This window comes from Phyllobates terribilis, unplaced genomic scaffold, assembly GCF_046119375.1.
Source record: "Phyllobates terribilis strain yellow unplaced genomic scaffold, ASM4611937v1 Scaffold_5__5_contigs__length_657084704, whole genome shotgun sequence".
Taxonomy (NCBI): domain Eukaryota; kingdom Metazoa; phylum Chordata; class Amphibia; order Anura; family Dendrobatidae; genus Phyllobates; species Phyllobates terribilis.
The window spans coordinates 591,867,600-591,890,068 of NW_027362765.1; the positions used below are offsets into that span (position 1 = coordinate 591,867,600).

At 45.6% G+C, this 22,469-nt stretch overlaps 1 protein-coding gene across 5 annotated transcripts in view; it reads left to right on the forward strand.

Annotated features, from left to right (window-relative positions):
- Positions 1-22,469, forward strand: part of LOC141273710 (rap1 GTPase-GDP dissociation stimulator 1-like) — a 592,027-nt gene that overhangs the window by 499,064 nt on the left and 70,494 nt on the right. For 4 of the 5 annotated variants that reach the window (XM_073685973.1, XM_073685977.1, XM_073685976.1 and 1 more), the window contains one exon: positions 16,127-16,261. The exons of the other annotated variant lie outside the window; for it this stretch is intronic. In XM_073685973.1, coding sequence (XP_073542074.1) covers positions 16,127-16,261 — 135 coding nt within the window. The remainder of the gene's footprint in view (positions 1-16,126; positions 16,262-22,469) is intronic. 5 annotated transcript variants of the gene reach the window in all.

Consider the following 22,469-nt stretch of genomic DNA (forward strand, 5'->3'; position numbering starts at 1 on the left):
TAGTTTTGATGCCTTCTGTGTGAATGTACAATTTTCATAGTCATGAAAATACAGAAAAATCTTTAAATGAGAAGGTGTGTCCAAACTTTTGGTCTGTACTGTATGTCACACAAAATAGTTAATAAATAACATTTCCCACATGTCTACTTTACATCAGCACAATTTTGGAACCAAAATTTTTTTTTATTAGGGAGCTATAAGTGTTAAAAGTTGACCAGCGATTTCTCATTTTTCGAACAAAATTTACAAAACCATTTCTTTAGGGACCACATCACTTTTGAAGTCACTTTGAGGGGTCTTTTTGACAGAAAATACCCAAAAGTGACACCATTCTAAAAACTGCACCCCTCAAGGTGCTCAAAACCACATACAAGAACTTTATTAACCCTTCAGGTGCTTCACAGGAATTTTTGGAATATGGAAGAAAAAAATTAACATTTAACTTTTTTCACAAAAATGTTACTTTAGACCCAATTTTTTTTATTTTCGCAGGGGTAACAGGAAAAAATGGACCCGAAAATTTGTTGTGCAATTTCCCCTGTGCACAAAGATATCCCATATGTGGGGAAAAAACACTGTTTGGGTGCACGGCAGGGTTCGGAAGGGAAGGAGCGCCATTTGACTTTTTGATTGTAAAATTTGCTTGAATAATTAGCGGACGTCATATTGCGTTTGGAGAGCCCCTGATGTGCCTAAACAGTGGAAACCACCCACAAGTGACACCACTTTGGAAACTAGACCTCTCGAGGAACTTATATAGATGTGTGGTGAGCACCTTGAACCCCTAGGTGCTTCACAGAAGTTTATAACATTGAGCCGTAAAAATAAAATTTTCACATTTTTCCCACAAAAATGTTTTTCCGCCCCCAATTTTGCATTTTTATAAGGGTAACAGGAGAAATTGCACCATGCAATTTGTTGTGCAATTTGTCCTGAGTAAGAAGATACCCCATATGTGGGCAAAAACTACTGCTTGGGCACACGGCAGGGTTCGGAAGGGAAGGAGCACCATTTGACTTTTTGAATGTAAAATTTGCTTGTATAATTAGCGGATGTGCCCCTGATGTGCCTAAACAGTGGAAACCCCACACAAGTGACACCATTTTGGAAACTAGACCCCTCAGGGAAATTATCTAGATGTGTGGTGAGCACCCTGAACCCCAAAGTCCTTTGCAGAAGTTTATAACATGGAGCCGTGAAAATAAAAAAATCAAACTATTTCCACAAAAATGATGTTTTAGCCACAATTTTTTTATTTTCACAAGGGTAAGAGGACAAAATGGACCCAAAAACTTTTGTGCAATTTCTCCTGAGTACGCCAATACCCCATATGTGGGGAAAATACAGTGTTTGGGCGCACGGCATAGTTCAGAAGGGAAGGAACACTGTGTGACTTTTTGAACGCAAAATTGGCTGGAATCGAGAGCGGATGCCATGCTGCGTTTGAAGAGCCCCTGATGCGCATAAATAGTGGAAAGCCCCCACAAGTGACCTCATTTTGTAATCTACACCCCTCAAGGATTTTATCAAGGGGTATAGTGAACATTTTGAACCCAGAGGTACGACACAGAATTTGATAACATTAGGTCATCATATTGAATAAGTTGTCATTAGTCTTGAGCGCAAGTGCTCGCTACTTGAGTTTGCATCGGGTACTCAGGTATGCACCATGTATCGTGGGTGCTCGAGTGACATGCTTGAGTCTCCGCCCGCATGTTTCATAGTTATTAGACACCCAAAAAAAACATGCGGGGATCGCTCGTGCATGGCAGGCAATCCCCGCAAGGTTTTTTGCCCACAAAGCATATTGTGCAGAGACTCGAGCACCCGCGATACTCAATGCATACCCGAGCACCCGATGCAAACTCAAGTAGTGAGCACTTGCGCTCAACACTAGTTGCCATATCGTCATTTTTTTTTTTTTTTTACTTTTGAAAAAAATCCCAACCCCAACCCCAGCCCAAACCCAACCCTAACCCTAGCACAACCCCAACCCTAACCCCAACCCTAACGCTAGCCCAACCCTAGACCAACCCTAGACCAACCCTAACCCCAACCCTAACCCTAGCACTACCCTAACCCTAGCACTACCCTAACCCGAGAGTTTATTTTTTACGCCGTTCCTCGTGCGGTATAAGTGATTAGTCGACTTTATTCTTCGGGTCGGTGCGATTACAGCGATACCAGAATCATATTGGGTTTTTATGATTGACAGCTGTCACACACTAAAAGACACATTTTTTTGTAAAATCTAGTTTTTGCATCGCCATATTTTGAGAGCTATAATTTTTCCATATTTTGGCCGACAGAGTCATATGACAGCTTGTTTTTTGCAGGATGAGTTGACGTTTTTATTGGTGCCATTTTCAGGCACGTGACATTTTTTGATCGCTTTCTATTCCGATTTTTGGGAGGCAGAATAAACAAAAAACAACAATTCAGGAATTGTATTTTTTTATTTTTTTTATTCTGTTCAGCGTGTGGTAAAATTGATAAGGTAGCTTTATTCTTCGGTTCAGTACGTACCACATTTATATCGTTTTTCTATGTTTTGGCGCTTTTACATAACAAAATCAATTTTATAGAAAAAAAATTTTTTTTTGCATCACTTTATTCTGAGAGCTATAACTTTTTTATTTTTTGACTGATGGAGCTGTGTGGCAGCTTGTTTTTTGCGAGACAAGATGATGTTTTCAGCGGTACCATTTTTATTTATATTTGTCTTTTTAATCGCATGTTATTCCATTTTTTGTTTGGTGGTATGATGATAAAGCATTGTTTTTATTTACCGTGTTCACTGAAGGGGTTAACTAGTGGGACAATTTTATAAGTCAGGTCGTTCCGGACGCGGCGATACCAAATATGTGTACTTTTATTGTTTTGTTGTTTTTTTTTCATAATAATATTTATTGATGAGTACATTATATTTTTATTTTTGGTGGATTATTTTTATTTTTTTTTATATATATTTTTACAATTTTTTTTTTTCACTTTCTGACACTTTTTTTACTTTTATACTTTGTCCCACTATGGGACTTTCACTTTTTTTATTCTGATCGCCTACATAGCACAGGAATGCTGCACCATCCCTGTGCTATGCAGGCTGTCAGCGCTGCACAGGGAGAAGATAGTTTGGTCATGCACTGCGCATGACCAAAATATCTTCCTGCTGTCTGGTGACCCGGATGTTGTCATGACGACATCGGGTCATTATGGCAACATCCGGGAAGCCGCGGCAGACAGCGCTGGAGGCCGGAAGAGGAGGTGAGTATTGCGATCACCTCCCCTTGCCACCGCAATGCTGCGATTGACTTCGATCGCCGCATTGCGGGGGTTAATGTGCCGGGAGCGGTGCGGGACCTCTCCCTGCACATAGCACCGCGTGTCAGCTGTGACAATCAGCTGATATGGGTGAGGCTCTTTAAGCCCAGGGCGCAGACGCGTATTAATACGTCTTGGGCTTTAAAGGGGTTAATTGCAGTAGAATCTTCCTTTCCCACATATAAGCAGACGGATGTCCCTTAGAGAGGTATACACATTGGTAGGGTCCTTACATTGAGAAACGCCTTACCGCGGCTGTCAGGTACACATGAATTGGCCAATTTATGCGCTAAGATTTCTCATTTATTTCTATTTTCTAGAGCAGTAATGCTATTCATATTTCATACTTCATATTTACATGCACTAGAAAAATGTTTCATTTATTTCTATTTTCTACAGCAGTAATGCTATTCATATTTCACACTTCATATTTACATATTCATCGTTGCAGAGTGCTACTTTATTTGTTAATTGTATATGGAGGTAGCTTCTCGTGGTAAGCACCTGTTCACACCTATTTCTTGTATTGGAAATACCGTTAGTTTTTTCTGTTTCATTGTCTTGCTGGAAGACCCAGTCACAACTAGAGATGAGCGGTGTTCGACTAGAACTGTTCGCCAATCTCAAATTCGAGCTGTTTTGGGCGGTGTTCGAGCCGTTCGACGAACCCGAACGATTTGCAAAAAATTCGGCTGTTCGAGGTTATGTTCGATAACTGTTCGTGCACCAAAAGCGTGTCCTGCATGTCTGGCGCTATTTAGAGCACCAATCATGCAGGAATTGTCTGCCACTCACTGTAATGCCACAGCCATGGTAGTTGTGGCATTAGAGTGATTGCCCAAATCGATGGGAACTGTGCTCACAGTGAAACATGAAAAGCCGGCAATTCAGCAGCGGCGTACACAGGTACCCGACAATTTAGAACCGAAAGAATAGAGCTTCACACATAGATTAGATAGATAGAAACATGTCAGTCACATATATAAGAAGTACAGTGACAGTGTTGATTACTGTACTTGTCATTTAGTGTAAAGGATTTATAAAAAAAAATAATAGTGTTTTCATGCACCGTCTCTTTAAAAAAGCCGGCCGGCAATTCAGCAGCGGTACCCGACAATTTAGAATAGAAGGAATAGAGAATCACACATAAATTAGATAGATAGAAACATGTCAGTCACATATATAAGAAGTACAGTGACAGTGTTGATTACTGTACTTGCCATTTAGTGTAAAGGATTTATTAAAAAAAATAATAGTGTTTTCATGCACTGTCTCTTTAAAAAAGCCGGCCGGCAATTCAGCAGCGGTACCCGACAATTTAGAATGGAAGGAATAGAGCATCACACATAGATTAGATAGATAGAAACATGTCAGTCACATATATATGAAGTACAGTGACAGTGTTGATTACTGTACTTGTCATTTAGTGTTAAAATAAAGGATTTATTTAAAAAAAAATTAGCGTGGGGTTCCCCTTAATTTTAGGCTCTAGCGGAGGTTAAGCAGACGGCTGGGGCAGATGTTTGAAGCCTGGGAAGGGGGTAATACCCATGGAGCTTCCCAGGCTACTAATATCAGCCCCCAGCTGAATGCCTAGCCTTTACTAGCTATTAAAATGGGGGACCCCCCAAAAAATTGACGTGGGGTCCCCCCTATTTTAATAGCTAGCAAAGGCTAGGCAGACAGCTGGGGGCTGATATTAATAGCCCAGGAAGGGTGCCATGAATATTGGCCCCCTCCCAGGCTAGAAACACCAGCCGTCAGCCGCCCCAGAAATGGCACATCCATAGGATGCGCCAATTCTGGCACTTAGCCTCGCTCTTCCCACTGCCCTGTAGCGGTGGCAGTGGGGTAATAGGGCTGGGGTTGATGTCAGCTTATAATGCCAGCTGACATCAAGCCCAGGTTAGTAATGGAGAGGCGTCTATAAGACACCCCCATTACTAACCCCATAGTCAAAGTTAAAAAAAAACACAAACACCCAGAATAAAGTCCTTTAATTGAAATAAAGACACAATTCTTTATTGTTCTAAATTAAACCATACTTACCGTCACGCCCATTCCAGCTGAAGCCAACGATCCCCTGCAATAAAAGAAAAATAATAAAGCAACATCATCCTTACCTTTCCATGGTTCCCACGACAGCTTCAGCTCTGCTACATCGAGATGACAGGCTGGACCGCAGCAGAACGCTGCCATCCAGCCTGTCATCCCGCGGACACTGAGAAGCGTAGGCATGCTTGCGCTCCTCAGCGTCTCTCTGTGACGGCATCCAGATGAGCCGAGGTCATGTCCAATGAACTCGGCTCACCTCATGCACGTCACTGACAGCGTGGGAAAATTCTCACGCTGAAGCGCTGAGTGCAGGAGAATTCTCCCACGCTGTCAGTGACGTGCATAAGGTGAGCTCATGTCCAATGAACTCAGCTCACCTCATGCTCGTCACTGACAGCGTGGGAAAATTCTACTACACTCAGCGCTTCAGCGTGAGAATTCTCCCACGCTGAAGCGCTGAGTGCAGGAGAATTTTCCCACGCTGTCAGTGACGTGCATGAGGTGAGCCGAGTTCATTGGACATTAACTCGGCTCATCTGGATGCCCTCACAGAGAGACACTGTGGAGCGCAAGCATGCCTGCGCTTCTCAGTGTCTGCGGGATGACAGGCTGGATGGCAGCGTTCTGCAGGTCCAGCCTGTCATCTCGATGTAGCAGAGCTGGAGCCGTCCTGGGAACCATGGAAAGGTAAGGATGATGTTGCTTTATTATTTTTCTTTTATTTCAGGAGATCGTTGGCTTCAGCTGGAATGGGCTTGACGGTAAGTATGGTTTAATTTAGAACAATAAAGAATTGTGTGTTTATTTCAATTAAAGGACTTTATTCTGGGTGTTGTGTTTTTTTTAAATACTTTACTAGAAATTCATGGCGGTCATGTCTAATATTGGCGTGACCCCATGAATTTCGGGCTTAGGGCCAGCTGATAATGCCAAGCTGGCCCTAACCCCTTTATTACCCAGTGAGCCACCACATCAGGGCCCTGGATGAGTTGGGTACAGCGCCAGAAGATGGCGCTTCTATGAACGCGCCATTTTCCGGGGTGGTTGCGGACTGCAATTTGCAGCGGGGGTGGCCCAGAAAGCTTGGGCCTCCCTGCGCTGCGGATTCCAGCCCCCAGCTGCCTAGTTGTACCTGGCTGGACTCAAAAACAGGGCGAAGCCCCACGTCAATTTTCTTTAAATTATTTCATGAAATAATTAAGAAAAAAAGGGCTTCCCTATATTGTTGTGTCCGGCCAGGTACAAATAGGCAGCTGGTGGTTGGGGGCAGCCCGTTCCTGCCTGCTGCACCTGACTGGACACAAATATAGTGCGAAGCCCCACGTCAATTTTTTTTAAATTATTTCATGAATTTCCTGAAATAATTTAAAAAAATTGAAGTGGGGCTTCGCACTATATTTGTGTCTAGCCAGGTACAGCAGGCAGGAACGGGCTGCCCCCAACCACCAGCTGCCTATTTGTACCTGGCCGGACACAACAATATAGGGAAGGCCTTTTTTTCTTAATTATTTCATGAATTTCATGAAATAATAAAAAAAAATTGAAGTGGGGCTTCGCACTATATTTGTGTCCAGCCAGGTACAGCAGGCAGGAACGGGCTGCCCCCAACCACCAGCTGCCTATTTGTACCTGGCCGGACACAACAATATAGGGAAGGCCTTTTTTTCTTAATTATTTCATGAATTTCATGAATTAATAAAAAAAAATTGAAGTGGGGCTTCGCACTATATTTGTGTCCAGCCAGGTACAGCAGGCAGGAACGGGCTGCCCCCAACCACCAGCTGCCTATTTGTACCTGGCCGGACACAACAATATAGGGAAGGCCTTTTTTTCTTAATTATTTCATGAATTTCATGAAATAATAAAAAAAAATTGAAGTGGGGCTTCGCACTATATTTGTGTCCAGCCAGGTACAGCAGGCAGGAACGGGCTGCCCCCAACCACCAGCTGCCTATTTGTACCTGGCCGGACACAACAATATAGGGAAGGCCTTTTTTTCTTAATTATTTCATGAATTTCATGAAATAATAAAAAAAAATTGAAGTGGGGCTTCGCACTATATTTGTGTCCAGCCAGGTACAGCAGGCAGGAACGGGCTGCCCCCAACCACCAGCTGCCTATTTGTACCTGGCCGGACACAACAATATAGGGAAGGCCTTTTTTTCTTAATTATTTCATGAATTTCATGAAATAATTAAAAAAAAAATACGTGGGGCTTCGCCCTATTTTTGTGTCCAGCCAGGTACAACTAGGCAGCTGGGGGCTGGAATCTGCAGCGCAGGGAGGCCCAAGCTTTCTGGCCCCCCCCCCCCGCTGCAAATTGCAGTCCGCAGCCACCCCGGAAAATGGCGCGTTCATAGAAGCGCCATCTTCTGGCGCTGTACCCAACTCATCCAGGGCCCTGGTGTGGTGGCTCACTGGGTAATAAAGGGGTTAGGGCCAGCTTGGTATTATCACCTGGCCCTAAGCCCAAAATTCATGGGGTCACGCCAGTATTAGACATGACCGCCATGAATTTCTAGTAAAGTATTTAAAAAAAACACAACACCCAGAATAAAGTCCTTTAATTGAAATAAACACACAATTCTTTATTGTTCTAAATTAAACCATACTTACCATCACACCCATTCCAGCTGAAGCCAACGATCTCCTGCAATAAAAGAAAAATAATAAACCAACATCATCCTTACCTTTCCATGGTTCCCAGGACGGCTCCAGCTCTGCTACATCGAGATGACAGGCTGGACCTGCAGAACGCTGCCATCCAGCCTGTCATCCCGCAGACACTGAGAAGCGCAGGCATGCTTGTGTCTCGCTGTGACTGCATAAAGATGAGCCGAGGTCATGTCCAATGAACTCAGCTCACCTCATTCACGTCACTGACAGCGTGGGAAAATTCTCACGCTGAAGTGCTGAGTGCAGGAGAATTCTCCCACGCTGTAAGTGATGTGCATGAGGTGAGCAGAGATCATTGGATATGAACTCACCTCATGCACGTCACTGACAGCGCTTCAGCGTGAGAATTTTCCCACGCTGTCAGTGACGTGCATGAGGTGAGTTCATGTCCAATGATCTCTGCTCACCTCATGCACGTCACTGACAGCGTGGGAGAATTCTCCTGCACTCAGCGCTTCAGCGTGAGAATTCTCCCACGCTGAAGCGCTGAGTGCAGGAGAATTTTCCCACGCTGTCAGTGACGTGCATGAGGTGCGCCGAGTTCATTGGACATGACCTCGGCTCATTTGGATGCCGTCACAGCGAGACACTGAGGAGCGCAAGCAAGCCTGCTCTTCTCAGTGTCTGCGGGATGACAGGCTGGATGGCAGCTTTCTCCTGCGGTCCAGCCTGTCATCTCGATGTAGCAGAGCTGAAGCTGTCCTGGGAACCATCGAAAGGTAAGGATGATGTTGGTTTATTATTTTATTTTTATTACAGGAGATCGTTGGCTTCAGCTGGAATGGGCGTGACGGTAATTATGGTTTAATTTAGAACAATAAAGAATTGTGTGTTTATTTCAATTAAAGGACTTTATTCTGGGTGTTTGTGTTTTTTTTAACTTTTACTATGGGGTTAGTAATGGGGGTGTCTTATAGACGCCTCTCCATTACTAACCTGGGCTTGATGTCAGCTGGCATTATAAGCTGACATCAACCCCAACCCTATTACCCCACTGCCACCGCTACAGGGCAGTGGGAAGAGCGAGGCTAAGTGCCAGAATTGGCGCATCCTATGGATGCGCCATTTCTGGGGCGGCTGACGGCTGGTGTTTCTAGCCTGGGAGGGGGCCAATATTCATGGCACCCTTCCTGAGCTATTAATATCAGCCCCCAGCTGTCTGCCTAGCCTTTGCTAGCTATTAACATAGGGGGGACCCCACGTCATTTTTTTGGGGGGGGTCCCCCATTTTGATAGCTAGTAAAGGCTAGGTATTCAGCTGGGGGCTGATATTAGTAGCCTGGGAAGCTCCGTGGGTATTACCCCCTTCCCAGGCTTCAAACATCTGCCCCAGCCGTCTGCTTAACCTCCGCTAGAGACTAAAATTACGGGGAACCCCACGCCAATTTTTATTTTAATAAATCCTTTATTTTAACACTAAATGACAAGTACAGTAACCAACACTGTCGCTGTACTTATTATAAATGTGACTGACATGTTTCTATCTATCTAATCTATGTGTGAAGCTCTATTCCTTCCATTCTAAATTGTCGGGTACCGCTGCTGAATTGCCGGCCGGCTTTTTTAAAGAGACAGTGCATGAAAACACTATTATTTTTTTTAATAAATCCTTTACACTAAATGGCAAGTACAGTAACCAACACTGTCACTGTGCTTCTTATATGTGTGACTGACATGTTTCTATCTATCTAATCTATGTGTTAGAACCTTGCTCTTAGGTCTTTTTTCCTTTGCTGGTCACATGACCTTGTTGGCCTATTTAATCCTGCTCCGCCCTTCTGGCTTTGCTGGACTTCATTGTATATCTACTTTCTAGCTAGCCTGTGCTCTGTATCTAACTCTGTTAGTTTGCTTGGTCTACGGACCTCTATGTTCTATCTATTTTGTTTGTTCGTCTGTCTGCTACTATTTCTGTTAGGAGGTGTCCCATATTCCTCCCAGTCCTTAGTACTTGTAGGGATTCCCTCCCCACATCTATAGGTCTCCGTACAGACTAGATTAGGACTTTAGCAGGTCTGATCGCAGGATCAGGTTCCCTGTTACATCGTAGGGATTCAGCTGAGTCCTATAGTAGGGACAGATCTCCTCTCTTTCCTTAGCTTTGGTAGCAGAACATAACAGTAAGTCCAGCCTGCAAATTCTCTAAGGAAAGATTTTTTTTGTTCCATCATGGTGTCGGTTCAGGATTTGGCTAAACACCTGCAGGGACTCTCTCTGGAAGTGGCCGAGCTCCGTCAGCACGTGAGTAACTGTCCTGGAGCATATTTCTTGGAGCCTAAGGTATGTTTGCCGGATTTATTTTTTGGTGAACATCGAGAATTTTTTTCATTTAAAAATGCTTGCTTATTGTATTTTCGTTTGAGACCCATGTCCTCTGGGGATGAATCCCAGCGCGTAGGGTTCATAATGTCACTTTTGCGCAAAGAGCCTCAGGAGTGGGCCTTTTCTTTGCAACCTAGTGATACATGCTTCAGATCAGTGGATAGTTTTTTTTCTGCTTTAGGACTATTATATGATGATCCTGACCGTGTGGCATCAGCTGAGACTGAGTTGAGATGTTTAAAACAAGGATCAGGTAATGTGGAAAAATATTGTACTCATTTTCGTCGTTGGTCCACTCAAACAGGGTGGAACGATTCTGCTCTGAAAAGTCTATTTCTTGCTGGGCTCAGTGAAAGGGTTAAAGACCTGCTAATTGCTTATCCTACACCTGAGGATTTGCAAGAGGCTATGCAATTAGCTATACGGGTGGATAGAAGACTGCGTGCAAGGGTTAATGAGAGCAAATCCTCTGCTATGTCAGTTTCTGGTTATGATAATGTGTGTACTAACAGTGGTGAACCGATGGAGATTGGATCGGTGGCACCTCGCTCTCAAGAAAAAGACCGTCGTTTTTCGGAAGGCTTGTGTTTCTATTGCGGAAAATCTGGTCATTTGATTAAAGGCTGTGAGCTTCGCATGAAGAAAGAAAAAAAAATGGTCAGTCACGCCCGTATTGCCTGTTTAAATTCCAAGGGTATATTTTTAGCTGCTTCCACGATTGCGCAGGAAAAATTAATGGAATTTCGGGTGTTTGTTGATTGCGGGTCTACACTGAATGTAATTGATGGGGGATTCGTGGAAAAACTCAATTTAAAACCTGAACCTTTATCATCCCCCATTTCTGTGGTTTCTGTGGATGGCTCCCCTTTGAAGAATATTACTCTCAAGGTCAGTGAATTTCCTCTCACTATTAATGGTGTTCACCATGAGAAATTGGATTTGGTAGTGTTGAATAACTTGCCTTCTCCAGTAATATTGGGTTTGCCCTGGTTAAAATTTCACAATACTGTACTGGATTGGTCTACCAGTGAAATTAAATCCTGGAGCCATAAATGTTATGACAAGTGTTGTAACGGGCGTATTGCAGCTTTGGATAGGGGAGAATTGCCTGTTCCTATTCAGGATTTTTGGAGAGTTTTTTCTGAGAAAGAATCGCAGGTTTTGCCTCCCCATAGAGACTATGATTGTTCTATTGAATTTGTCCCTGGAGCGACTCTTCCTAAAAGTCGTTTATTTAACCTTACTATTCCTGAGAGGAAGGCTTTGGAGGAATACATACAGACAAGTTTGGCCGCCGGTCACATTAGGCCCTCTAAGTCTCCTGTGGCGGTTGGATTTTTTTTTGTAAAAAAAAAGGACGGCGGTTTACGTCCTTGTCTGGATTTTCGTGAGATTAACAAAATTACGGTACGCAATCCTTACCCACTGCCATTGATTCCTGATCTGTTTAACCAGTTATTGGGGGCCAAGTGGTTCTCTAAAATTGACCTTAAGGGGGCATACAATCTGTTGCGCATGAAGGAGGGTGATGAATGGAAGACTGCTTTTAACACTCCTGTGGGTCATTTTGAGAATCTGGTTATGCCTTTTGGTCTTACTAATGCTCCTGCATTTTTTCAGAATCTGATTAATGACATCCTTAGACCTTTGATCGGTAAAAATGTGGTTGTGTATTTGGATGACATTTTGATTTATTCGCCAGATCTGGAGTCTCATTGGCGGAGCGTGCGTGAGGTATTACAGTTATTAATGGACAATTCGCTTTTTGCTAAGCTGGAGAAATGTGAGTTCGCTGTACAGAGAATTAGTTTTTTGGGCTACATTATCTCCAGCAAAGGTTTTGAGATGGATCCGGTTAAGGTTCAGGCTGTGCAGGAATGGCCTAGGCCTATTGGTTTGAAATCGATACAGAGGTTTTTGGGTTTCGCCAATTACTATAGAAAATTCATAAAAAATTTTTCTAGTATTGTCAAACCTCTGACTGATCTCAACAGGAAAGGTGCTGATGCGGTTCAGTGGTCTTCTGAGGCCATTGAAGCTTTTGTGTATCTCAAGGAGAGGTTCACCTCTGCTCCCATCCTTATGCAGCCTGATGTTACTAGGCCGTTTTTGGTTGAGGTTGATGTTTCCTCTGTGGGGGTTGGCGCAGTATTGTCTCAGGATAACGGGGATGGATTACATCCCTGTGCCTTTTTTTCAAAAAAATTTTCGGAGACTGAACTGAATTACGATATTGGTAATCGGGAATTATTGGCTATTAAACTCGCATTTGAACACTGGCGCCACTTCTTGGAAGGTGCGGAATTTCCCGTTCAGGTTCTTATGGATCATAAAAATCTGATATATCTTGATGCTGCCAAGCGCCTGAATGCCCGTCAGGCTAGGTGGGCACTGTTTTTCTCGCGGTTTAATTTCTCCGTTACTTACATCCCTGGTACTAAGAATGTTAAGGCGGATGCCTTGTCTCGCAGTTTTTCTCCCATAGTCGGTGCTGAGAAAGAGGAAAACATTTTACAAGAAGGTGTTGTGATAGCTGCTTTAGACTCCGTTTTGGAAGATGAGATTCTTAAAGCTCAGGAGAATGCCCCATCTAACACTCCTCATGGGAGGTTGTTTGTGCCTGGGACCTTTAGGAGAGATTTGTTTGTTGAGTGTCACGAATCTCGGTTGGCAGGTCATCCCGGAATCTCTGAGACCAAGAGACTGGTGGGTCGCAGTTTTTGGTGGCCTGGATGGCAGAAGGAAGTCATTAAGTGGGTGCGCCAATGTACTATATGTGCTAGATCTAAGTCCTCACATACTCCTGCTGCGGGGTTGCTTTGTCCTTTGGAGGTCCCCAGTGCTCCTTGGACACATTTGGCTATGGACTTTATAACTGACCTTCCCCCCTCTGAGGGTTTTACTGTCATCTGGGTGGTCGTGGACCGTTTTAGCAAGATGTGTCACTTGGTTCCCTTCGTCAAACTGCCCTGCGCTAAAACTCTCGCTAAGGCCTTTGTCAAGGAAATTGTCAGACTTCATGGCGTTCCTACTGACATTGTTTCTGATAGGGGTCCTCAGTTCGTGGCTCGTTTTTGGCGTGCCTTTTGTGACAGGTTGGGAATTCATTTGTCGTTTTCGTCCGGATATCATCCTGAATCTAATGGCCAGACAGAAAGGAAAAACCAGGATGTTGAGCAGTTCTTGCGTTGTTTTGTGGCAGACAATCAAGAGGGGTGGTCTGAGTTTCTGCCACTTGCCGAATTTGCTCTGAACAATCATACATCTTCTTCTGCTGGTTGTTCGCCTTTTTTTTGTTGTTCTGGGAGACATCCGTCGTTTGGGTCGTTCTCCAAGTTGGGATCTGCCGTGCCTGAGGAGGAGAATTTTTCCGGTGATTTGGAAAGAGTTTGGACGGATGTGCGTGGTAATCTTCAGGAGGCCAACAGAAAATCTAAAGACTACTTTGATAGGAAACGACAGGAGGTTTTGTTCGCTGTTGGTGACATGGTTTGGTTGTCCTCTAGGAATCTGCGGTTGAGGATTCCTTCTAAGAAATTGGGTCCCAAGTTTGTAGGGCCCTTTAAGGTGCTTCAGGTTGTCAACCAATCTGCTGTTAGGTTGGAGGTTCCTACCTCCTGGAGAATTAATCCGGTCTTTCATGTCTCTCTGTTAAAAAAAGCTGTTGTGTCGGATGGTGACGCCTCTGCCTCTGTTCCTCCGGTGGTGGAGGACGGGGAATATGAAATTTCTCGCATCCTTGACTCTAGACGGTATAGAGGTAGTTTGCAGTATCTTGTGGCCTGGAAAGGTTTCGGACCCGAGGATAACTCTTGGGTGAGGTCAGATGATGTTTCCGCGTCCAGACTTATCAGAGCGTTTCACAGGAGATTTCCTGATAAGCCTGGTCCTAGGGGATCCGGAGGATCCTCTTAGAAGGGGGGGTACTGTTAGAACCTTGCTCTTAGGTCTTTTTTCCTTTGCTGGTCACATGACCTTGTTGGCCTATTTAATCCTGCTCCGCCCTTCTGGCTTTGCTGGACTTCATTGTATATCTACTTTCTAGCTAGCCTGTGCTCTGTATCTAACTCTGTTAGTTTGCTTGGTCTACGGACCTCTATGTTCTATCTATTTTGTTTGTTCGTCTGTCTGCTACTATTTCTGTTAGGAGGTGTCCCATATTCCTCCCAGTCCTTAGTACTTGTAGGGATTCCCTCCCCACATCTATAGGTCTCCATACAGACTAGATTAGGACTTTAGCAGGTCTGATCGCAGGATCAGGTTCCCTGTTACATCGTAGGGATTCAGCTGAGTCCTATAGTAGGGACAGATCTCCTCTCTTTCCTTAGCTTTGGTAGCAGAACATAACACTATGTGTGATGCTCTATTCCTTCTTGTCTAAATTGTCGGGTACCGGTGTATGCCGCTGCTGAATTTGACGGCCGGCTTTTTTAAAGAGAGTGTCTTCTGAGCAGTTTGTCAGCTTTTGGACACCTTTGCAGGTGTTTTCTATGTGTTTCTATGTGTTTTTGTTCGCCTGCCATTGGTTTTAACGGTGTTCGATGGTGTTCTAAGGTGTTCGATGAACAGTTCGACGAACAGTTCCTCGAACATCCCGGTGTTCGACGAACCGAACCGAACCCGAACACTATGGGGGTGGCTCAACACTAGTCACAACCCATCTTCAATGCTCTTACTGAGGGAAGGAGGTTGTTGGCCAAAATCTCACGGTACATGACCCTATCCATCTTCCCTTCAGTACGGTGCAGTCATCATGTCCCCTTTGCAGAAAAGCACCCCCAAAGTATAATGTTTCCCTACCATGCTTCATGGTTGGGACAATGTTCTTAGGGTTGTACTCATCCTTCTTCTTCCTCCAAACACGGCGAGTTGAGTTAATGTCAAAGAGCTACATTTTTGTCTCCCAATAACTCATAACATCATCCAGGTGTTCAATGGCAAACTTCAGATGGGCCTGCACATGTGCCTTCTTGAGCAGGGGGACCTTGCGGGAACTGCAGGATTCTAAACCTTTAAGGCGTAATGTGTTTCCAATGGTTTTCTTGGTGACTGTGGTTCCAGCTGCCTGGAGATCATTAACAAGTTCCCCCCTTGTAGTTTTAGGCTGATCTCTCACCTTCCTCATGATCAAGGATACCCCACGAGGTGAGATTTTGCATGGTGCCCCAGATCGATGTCGATTGACAGTCATTTTGTATTTCTTCCATTTTCTTACTATTGCACCAACAGTTGTCTCCTTGTCACCCAGCATTTTATTCATGGTTTTGTAGCCCATTTCAGCTTTGTGCAGGTCTATGATCTTGTCCCTGACATCCTTAGAAAGCTCTTTGGTCTTGCCCATGTTGTAGAGGTTAGAGTCTGAATGATTAATTGAGTCTGTGGACAGGCGTCTTTTATACAGGTAACTATGTAAGGCAGCTGTCTTTAATGCAGGTAACGAGTTGATTAAGAGCGTCTAACTGGTCTGTAGGAGCTAGAACTTATAATGGGTAGCAGGGGATCAAATACTTATTTCTCACTGCAAAATGCAAAAAAAATTATCTAATTTATACAATGTGATTTTCTTGATTTTTTGGGGGGGATATTCTATCTCTCAATGTTAAAATAAACCTACCCTTAAAATTATAGACTGTTCTTTGTCAGTGGGCAAACTTACAAAAACAGCAAAGGATCAAATACTTATTTCCCCCACTGTATATATATCACATCAGAAATAAACAAGACAGCTGAACCAACACTGTTTTTTTCACAGATATAAACTGTGTGCGAATGGTGGAACTTGGCATCGTTCATCAACTTTTAGACTTGTTGGAACAACATGTGGAGAACGGAGATGTTTCTGTACAGCACGCCGCTCTCAGTGCACTGCGGAATCTAGCCATACCAGGTAGAGTACAATGTACAATATGTTGTAATGTACAATGGGGTATAAGGGTATATACAGAAATTGTTACATATTCACCAACATTGAGGTGGCAATGTGAGACATTTAAGTTCCAATTGAGGACATTGCAAGTATTAGCTACGGAATGCCCCCCAAGCCACAAATGAGCAGATCCTACAGCTTTACCTTCTGCCTGGGACATTGCAAAATTACTGGGATTGTTTGCAAAAACATTGGGACAGTCCTAAAAACTCAGGAATGTTGGTAACTCTCTTATTATCATTAATATGAAAATTACCTGGCTTGTAAAATTAACTGGCTTGTCTACTACGTCTGAGTGTCCATCTTCAGTAGGCACGCACACTCTCAAAAATGATGCACAGCAGAGCGTACGTTTGCTCTGCCAGCACCATTATAGCCTTTGGCCTCATAGTAGCATACGTCTGAATCCCGTTTTATGAGGAGGTTTGGATGTATGCCTCAACCTGGCATGTACTGAATGCAATGTTAAAGCACCATACGGCCCCGCTTATCTCGCCTGAATAAGCTCCTGGTGCATTTCTCAGGCAGTGAGGACCTTTATTAGTAGTGTACTGCATTGCAGCAAAGGACAGATGATCTTCACACACAGAACTCTTTGTGGCCTCTGGGAGCATTTATGGATGACCACTTTGTGACTGATCATTTGTTCCTCCACCACTCTGGAATAAGAGCATTGAGCTTATACAACTTACAGCAGTAGCTGGCGAATGCATGTCAACTTCTTTGGTTATTCATTATTATTTATTTGTTATGCTTACTTACTGTATATGTGCAAATGGAGAAAGTTGAGATAAACCTGCGCTGCCAATAGTAAAGGCTGCAGTGGAAAAACCGTGAAGGTATCAATGCGTTTTTTTGTCTGTGTAACATACCTGGCGGCGTCCTTGCATAGTGGTCCATCTCCCACTGTGCAAGAGCGCGCACTTGATCTTCAGTCCAGTCTGCTAGCCTGGCTTCCCTCCATGCTGTCTGCTTACCTCTGTTTCTGCTGCTTAAGGGCGGCGCCTGATCACTTCCTGTTTCTTGTACCTGCTGCGGGCACACCCCTTGTGCGTCCTCAGCCTATTGCTGTCTGTCACCTGGTATTTAACCCAGCTCCTCCAATGAATCCCTGCCTGAGCATTGTGTTTCATTCAGTGTGCTCTTTCACTCTGAACGTGCCAGGTCCCTTTCTGTGTTTGCTTACCTGCCTTTCCTGGAGGCTGTATTTCCAGGCCTGTCTGAACACGCTCCTAGCCTGTTCCTCCCGCCTTCTAGGGGCTGCATACCTAGACCCGCTCCTGTATCTTGCTACTGTGTCTGTTCTTGTCTGAATACTCTTCTAGCCTGTTTCCTGTTTCTCTCTATGTCCTTTTTCCTTTTTCTGCAGAGTCTGAACTCGTACCTACTCCTGTTCGTTGTCACTGTACTTCCGTTTGTGAGCTTGTGGTCCACTCGCTACTTCACTGCAAATACCCTGTGGGTATCTGGTTCTGCCTTTCCCTTCCAGTCTGTTCCGTGTGAACAGAGCCCTGTCCACCGCATCTGCGGTTTCGCTTTGCTCAGCCCTGTCCACCGCGTCTGCGGTTTCGCTTTGCTCAGCCCTGTCCACCGCGTCTGCGGTTTTGCTTTGCTCAGCCCTGTCCACCGCGTCTGCGGTTTCGCTTTGCTCAGCCCTGTCCACCGCGTCTGCGGTTTCGCTTTGCCCAGCCCTGTCCGCTGCATCTGCGGTTTCGCTTTGCTCAGCCCTGTCCACCGCGTCTGCGGTTTCGCTTTGCTCAGCCCTGTCCACCGCGTCTGCGGTTTCGCTTTGCTCAGCCCTGTCCACCGCATCTGCGGTTTCGCTTTGCTCAGCCCTGTCCACCGCGTCTGCGGTTTCGCTTTGCTCAGCCCTGTCCACCGCGTCTGCGGTTTCGCTCTGCTCAGCCCTGTCTACCGCGTCTGCGGTTTCGCTCTGCTCAGCCTTGTCTACCGCGTCTGCGGTTTCGCTTTTCTCTGCCTTGTCTACCACACCTGCGGTTTCGCTTTACTCTGTTTGTTGACCGCATCTGCGGCTCTGAATTTTGCCTCCCAGTCTGTACTGGACCTTACCCAGCCTGCCTGTTCCTGTATTCCCCGGTGTGGGTCAACAGCCGTGTCCGGAGTCTGACCTGGAGTAGACCCTGGTCCCTCTGCTCGGTTCCTCCCTAGTGCACTGGCGTCATATGCCGTCGTGTGACCTTGGTCGGATCGGGCAGATACTTAGTTACGCCCCTCCAGGCACTCTCCGGTTCATGGCACAGTGGAACCACTAAACACGCACACGCCAGTCAGTCCGGGCGTGTGCATTACAGCATGCTAAGGCCATGGTTCCCGTTGAGCCCCACGGCCTTCGCTCTCTGAGACTTTTTCCAGCGAATACGTGCATTAAAAAAAATAAATAAAAAAAAATATTTACAGTACAGACCAAAAGTTTGGACACACCTTCTCATTTAAAGATTTTACTGTATTTTCATGACGATGAAAATTGTACATTCACACTGAAGACATCAAAACTATGAAATAACACATGTGGAATTATATACTTAACAAAAAAGTGTGAAACAACTGAAAATATGTCTTATATTCTAGGTTCTTCAAAGTAGCCATCTTTTGCTTTGATGACTGCTTTGCATACTCTCGGCATTCTCTTGATGAGCTTCAAGAGGTAGTCACTGGAAATGGTTTTCACTTCACAGATGTCCCCTGTCAGGTTTAATAAGTGGGATTTCTTGCCTTGTAAATGGGGTTGGGACCATCAGTTGTGTTGTGCAGAAGTCAGGTGGAGACACAGCTGATAGTCCTACTGAATAGACTATAAGAATTTGTATTATGGCAAGAAAAAAGCAGCTAAGTAAAGAAAAACGAGTGGCCATCATTACTTTAAGAAATGAAGGTCAGTCAGTGCGAAAAATTGGGTAAACTTTGAAAGTGTCCCCAAGTGCAGTTGCAATAACCATCAAGCGCTACAAAGAAACTGGCTCACATGAGGACCGCCCCAAGAAAAGGAAGACCAAGAGTCACCTCTGCTTCTGAGGATAAGTTTATCCGAGTCACCAGCCTCAGAAATCTCAGGATAACAGCAGCTCAGATTAGAGACCAGGTCAATGCCATACAGAGTTCTAGCAGCAGACACATCTCTACAACAACTGTTAAGAGGAGACTTTGTACAGCAGGCCTTCATGGTAAAATAGCTGCTAGGAAACCACTGCTAAGGACAGGCAACAAGCAGAAGAGACTTGTTTGGGCTAAAGAACACAAGGAATGGACACTAGACCAGTGGAAAGGTGAACGGATGGACTCTACATGCCTGGTTCCCACCGTGAAGCATGGAGGTGGAGGTGTGATGGTGTGGGGGTGCTTTGTTGGTGACACTGTTGGGGATTTATTCAAAATTGAAGGCATACTGAACCAGCATGGCTACCACAGCGTCTTGCAGTGGCATGCTATTCCATCCGGTTTGCGTTTAGTTGGACCATCATTTATTTTTCAACAGGACAATGACCCCAAACACACCTCCAGGCTGTGTAAGGGCTATTTGACCAAGAAGGAGAGTGATGGGGTGCTACGCCAGATGACCTGGCCTCCGCAGTCACCAGGCCTGTACCCAATCGAGATGATTTGGGGTGAGCTGGACCGCAGAGTGAAGGCAAAAGGGCCAACAAGTGCTAAGCATCTCTGGGAACTCCTTCAAGATTTTTGGAAGACTATTTCCGGTGAGTACCTCTTGAAGCTCATCAAGAGAATGCCAAGAGTGTGCAAAGCAGTCATCAAAGCAAAAGGTGGCTACTTTGAAGAACCTAGAATATAAGACATATTTTCAGTTGTTCCACACTTTTTTGTTAAGTATATAATTCCACATGTGTTAATTCATAGTTTTGATGCCTTCAGTGTGAATGTACAATTTTCATAGTCATGAAAATACAGAAAAATCTTTAAATGAGAAGGTGTGTCCAAACTTTTGGTCTGTACTGTTTATTTGTTTCTTTAGCTGAGTTCCAGGCGAATTACGCACCCGTCCAGATGGATCTTTCTGCACTCGTTCCTGCGGATCCGCCACGGTACTATGGGGATTCAAGACAGAGTCGTGCATTTGTGGAGCAATGCATGCTACACTTCAAGTTCTACCCTCTTTGTTTTCCCACCGATCGGGCTAAGGTGGGATTCATGATGTCTTAACTAGCGGGTGATGCCTTGAAATGGATCACCCTCCTATGGGACGCACAGGATCCTATCATCCTGGACATAATGGCCTTCCTGGTGGCCTTTCTATTGGTCTTCGACGACCCTAATCCGGAGGCTCCTGCTGAAGCTTCACTTCCCAATATCCCGGAGCAGCCCCGATGGGTAATGTGTGTGGGTAGCGCACTAGTCCTCCTGCCCGAAGAGACTATTGGCCATCCAGAATCCACACAGGATGACTACGCTCTTCGGAATACTTCTCCCAACCTCAAGAGGCATTCCAGACGCGCTAGGCGTAGAGGCAAGCCGTCACGCCAGGGTCTGTACTCCCAAAGACCTCCTGACCCCAACCTTGAAGTCCCTGCTGAAGCTTCACTTCCCTGTATCCCGGAGCAGCCCCGATGGGTAATGTGCGTGGGTAGCGCACTAGTCCTCCTGCCCGAAGAGTCTTCTGCCCACCTAGAATCCACACAGGAGGACTTCCTGCACCCGGTATCTGATGCTTCACCCACTTTAACTGGTGAGCCTGTCCAAGGGTATTCCGAAGCAGTGATTACCTCCGAGTCTGTGCATCTCTACTACCTGGCGGAGGACCCCCTGTTGCCTTTTGAATCCTCCGGGATACCACCTGATGACAAATGGAGAGAGACTTCCCTACACTCGGTACCCGATACTTCGTCCGCTCTGTCCTGTGAGCCTAACAATGGGTACCTTGAAGCGGTAGTTAACCCCGAGTCTCTACACCCCTCCGACCAGGCAGAGGACCTCCAGTTGTCTCCAGAACCTTTCGGGGTGCTACCTGGTAGCGAATGGACAGAGTCTTCCCTATACTCTGTACCTGATACCTTGGCAGCTTCGTCCAGTGAGTCCGACCTAGTGTACTCCGAAGCAGAGGTTATCCCCGAGTCTCTACACCCCTCCGACCAGGAGGAGGACCTCCAGTTGTCTTCTGAACCCTTCGGGGTGCTACCTGATAGCGAATGGACTGAGACTCTCCTATACTCGGTACCTGATACCTCGGCCGCTTCTTCCAGTGAGTCCGACCTAGTGTACTCCGAAGCAGAGGTTATCCCCGAGTCTCTACACCGCTCCGACCAGGCGGAGGACCTCCAGTTGTCTTCTGAACCCTTCGGGGTGCTACCTGATAGCGAATGGACTGAGACTCTCCTATACTCGGTACCTGATACCTCGGCCGCTTCTTCCAGTGAGTCCGACCTAGTGTACTCCGAAGCAGAGGTTATCCCCAAGTCTCTACACCCCTCCGACCAGGCGGAGGACCTCCAGTTGTCTTCTGAACCCTTCGGGGTGCTACCTGATAACGAATGGACAGGGACTCTCCTATACTCGGTACCTGATACCTCATCCGCTTCTTCCAGTGAGTCCGACCTAGTGTACTCCGAAGCAGAGGTTACCCCCGAGTCTCTGTACTCTTCCGACCCGGCGGAAGACCCCCAGTTGTTTCTTGAATCCTCCGGGGTACCACCAGATAACAAAGAGACAGTGACTTTTCTACACCTTGTACCTGATACCTCGCCCATTTCATCCTGTGAGCTTGACAAGATGTACCCCGAAGCAGAGGTTACCCCCGAGTCTCTGCACCCCTCCAACCCGGCGGAGGACTTCCAGTTGTCTCCTGAACCCTCTGGAGTGCTACCTGATAATAAGTGGAGAGAGACTTCCTTGTGTGCTGTTCCTGGTACTCCACCCGTTTCGTCTGTTGCTGAGGATGGCTGGATAGGAGGTAGCATCCTAGCTACGCAGATGAGACCAGTTTTTCCTGTGGACAGTGGAAGTGATCTCCTTGAAGTGAAGGATTGGCCCTCAAATTCCCTGGGGAACATTCTGGTAGGCCTGAAGAAGAGGGGGCGTAAAGGGGGGGTACTGTAACATACCTGGCGGCATCCTTGCATAGTGGTCCATCTCCCACTGTGCAAGAGTGCACACTTGATCTTCAGTCCAGTCTGCTAGCCTGGCTTCCCTCCATGCTGTC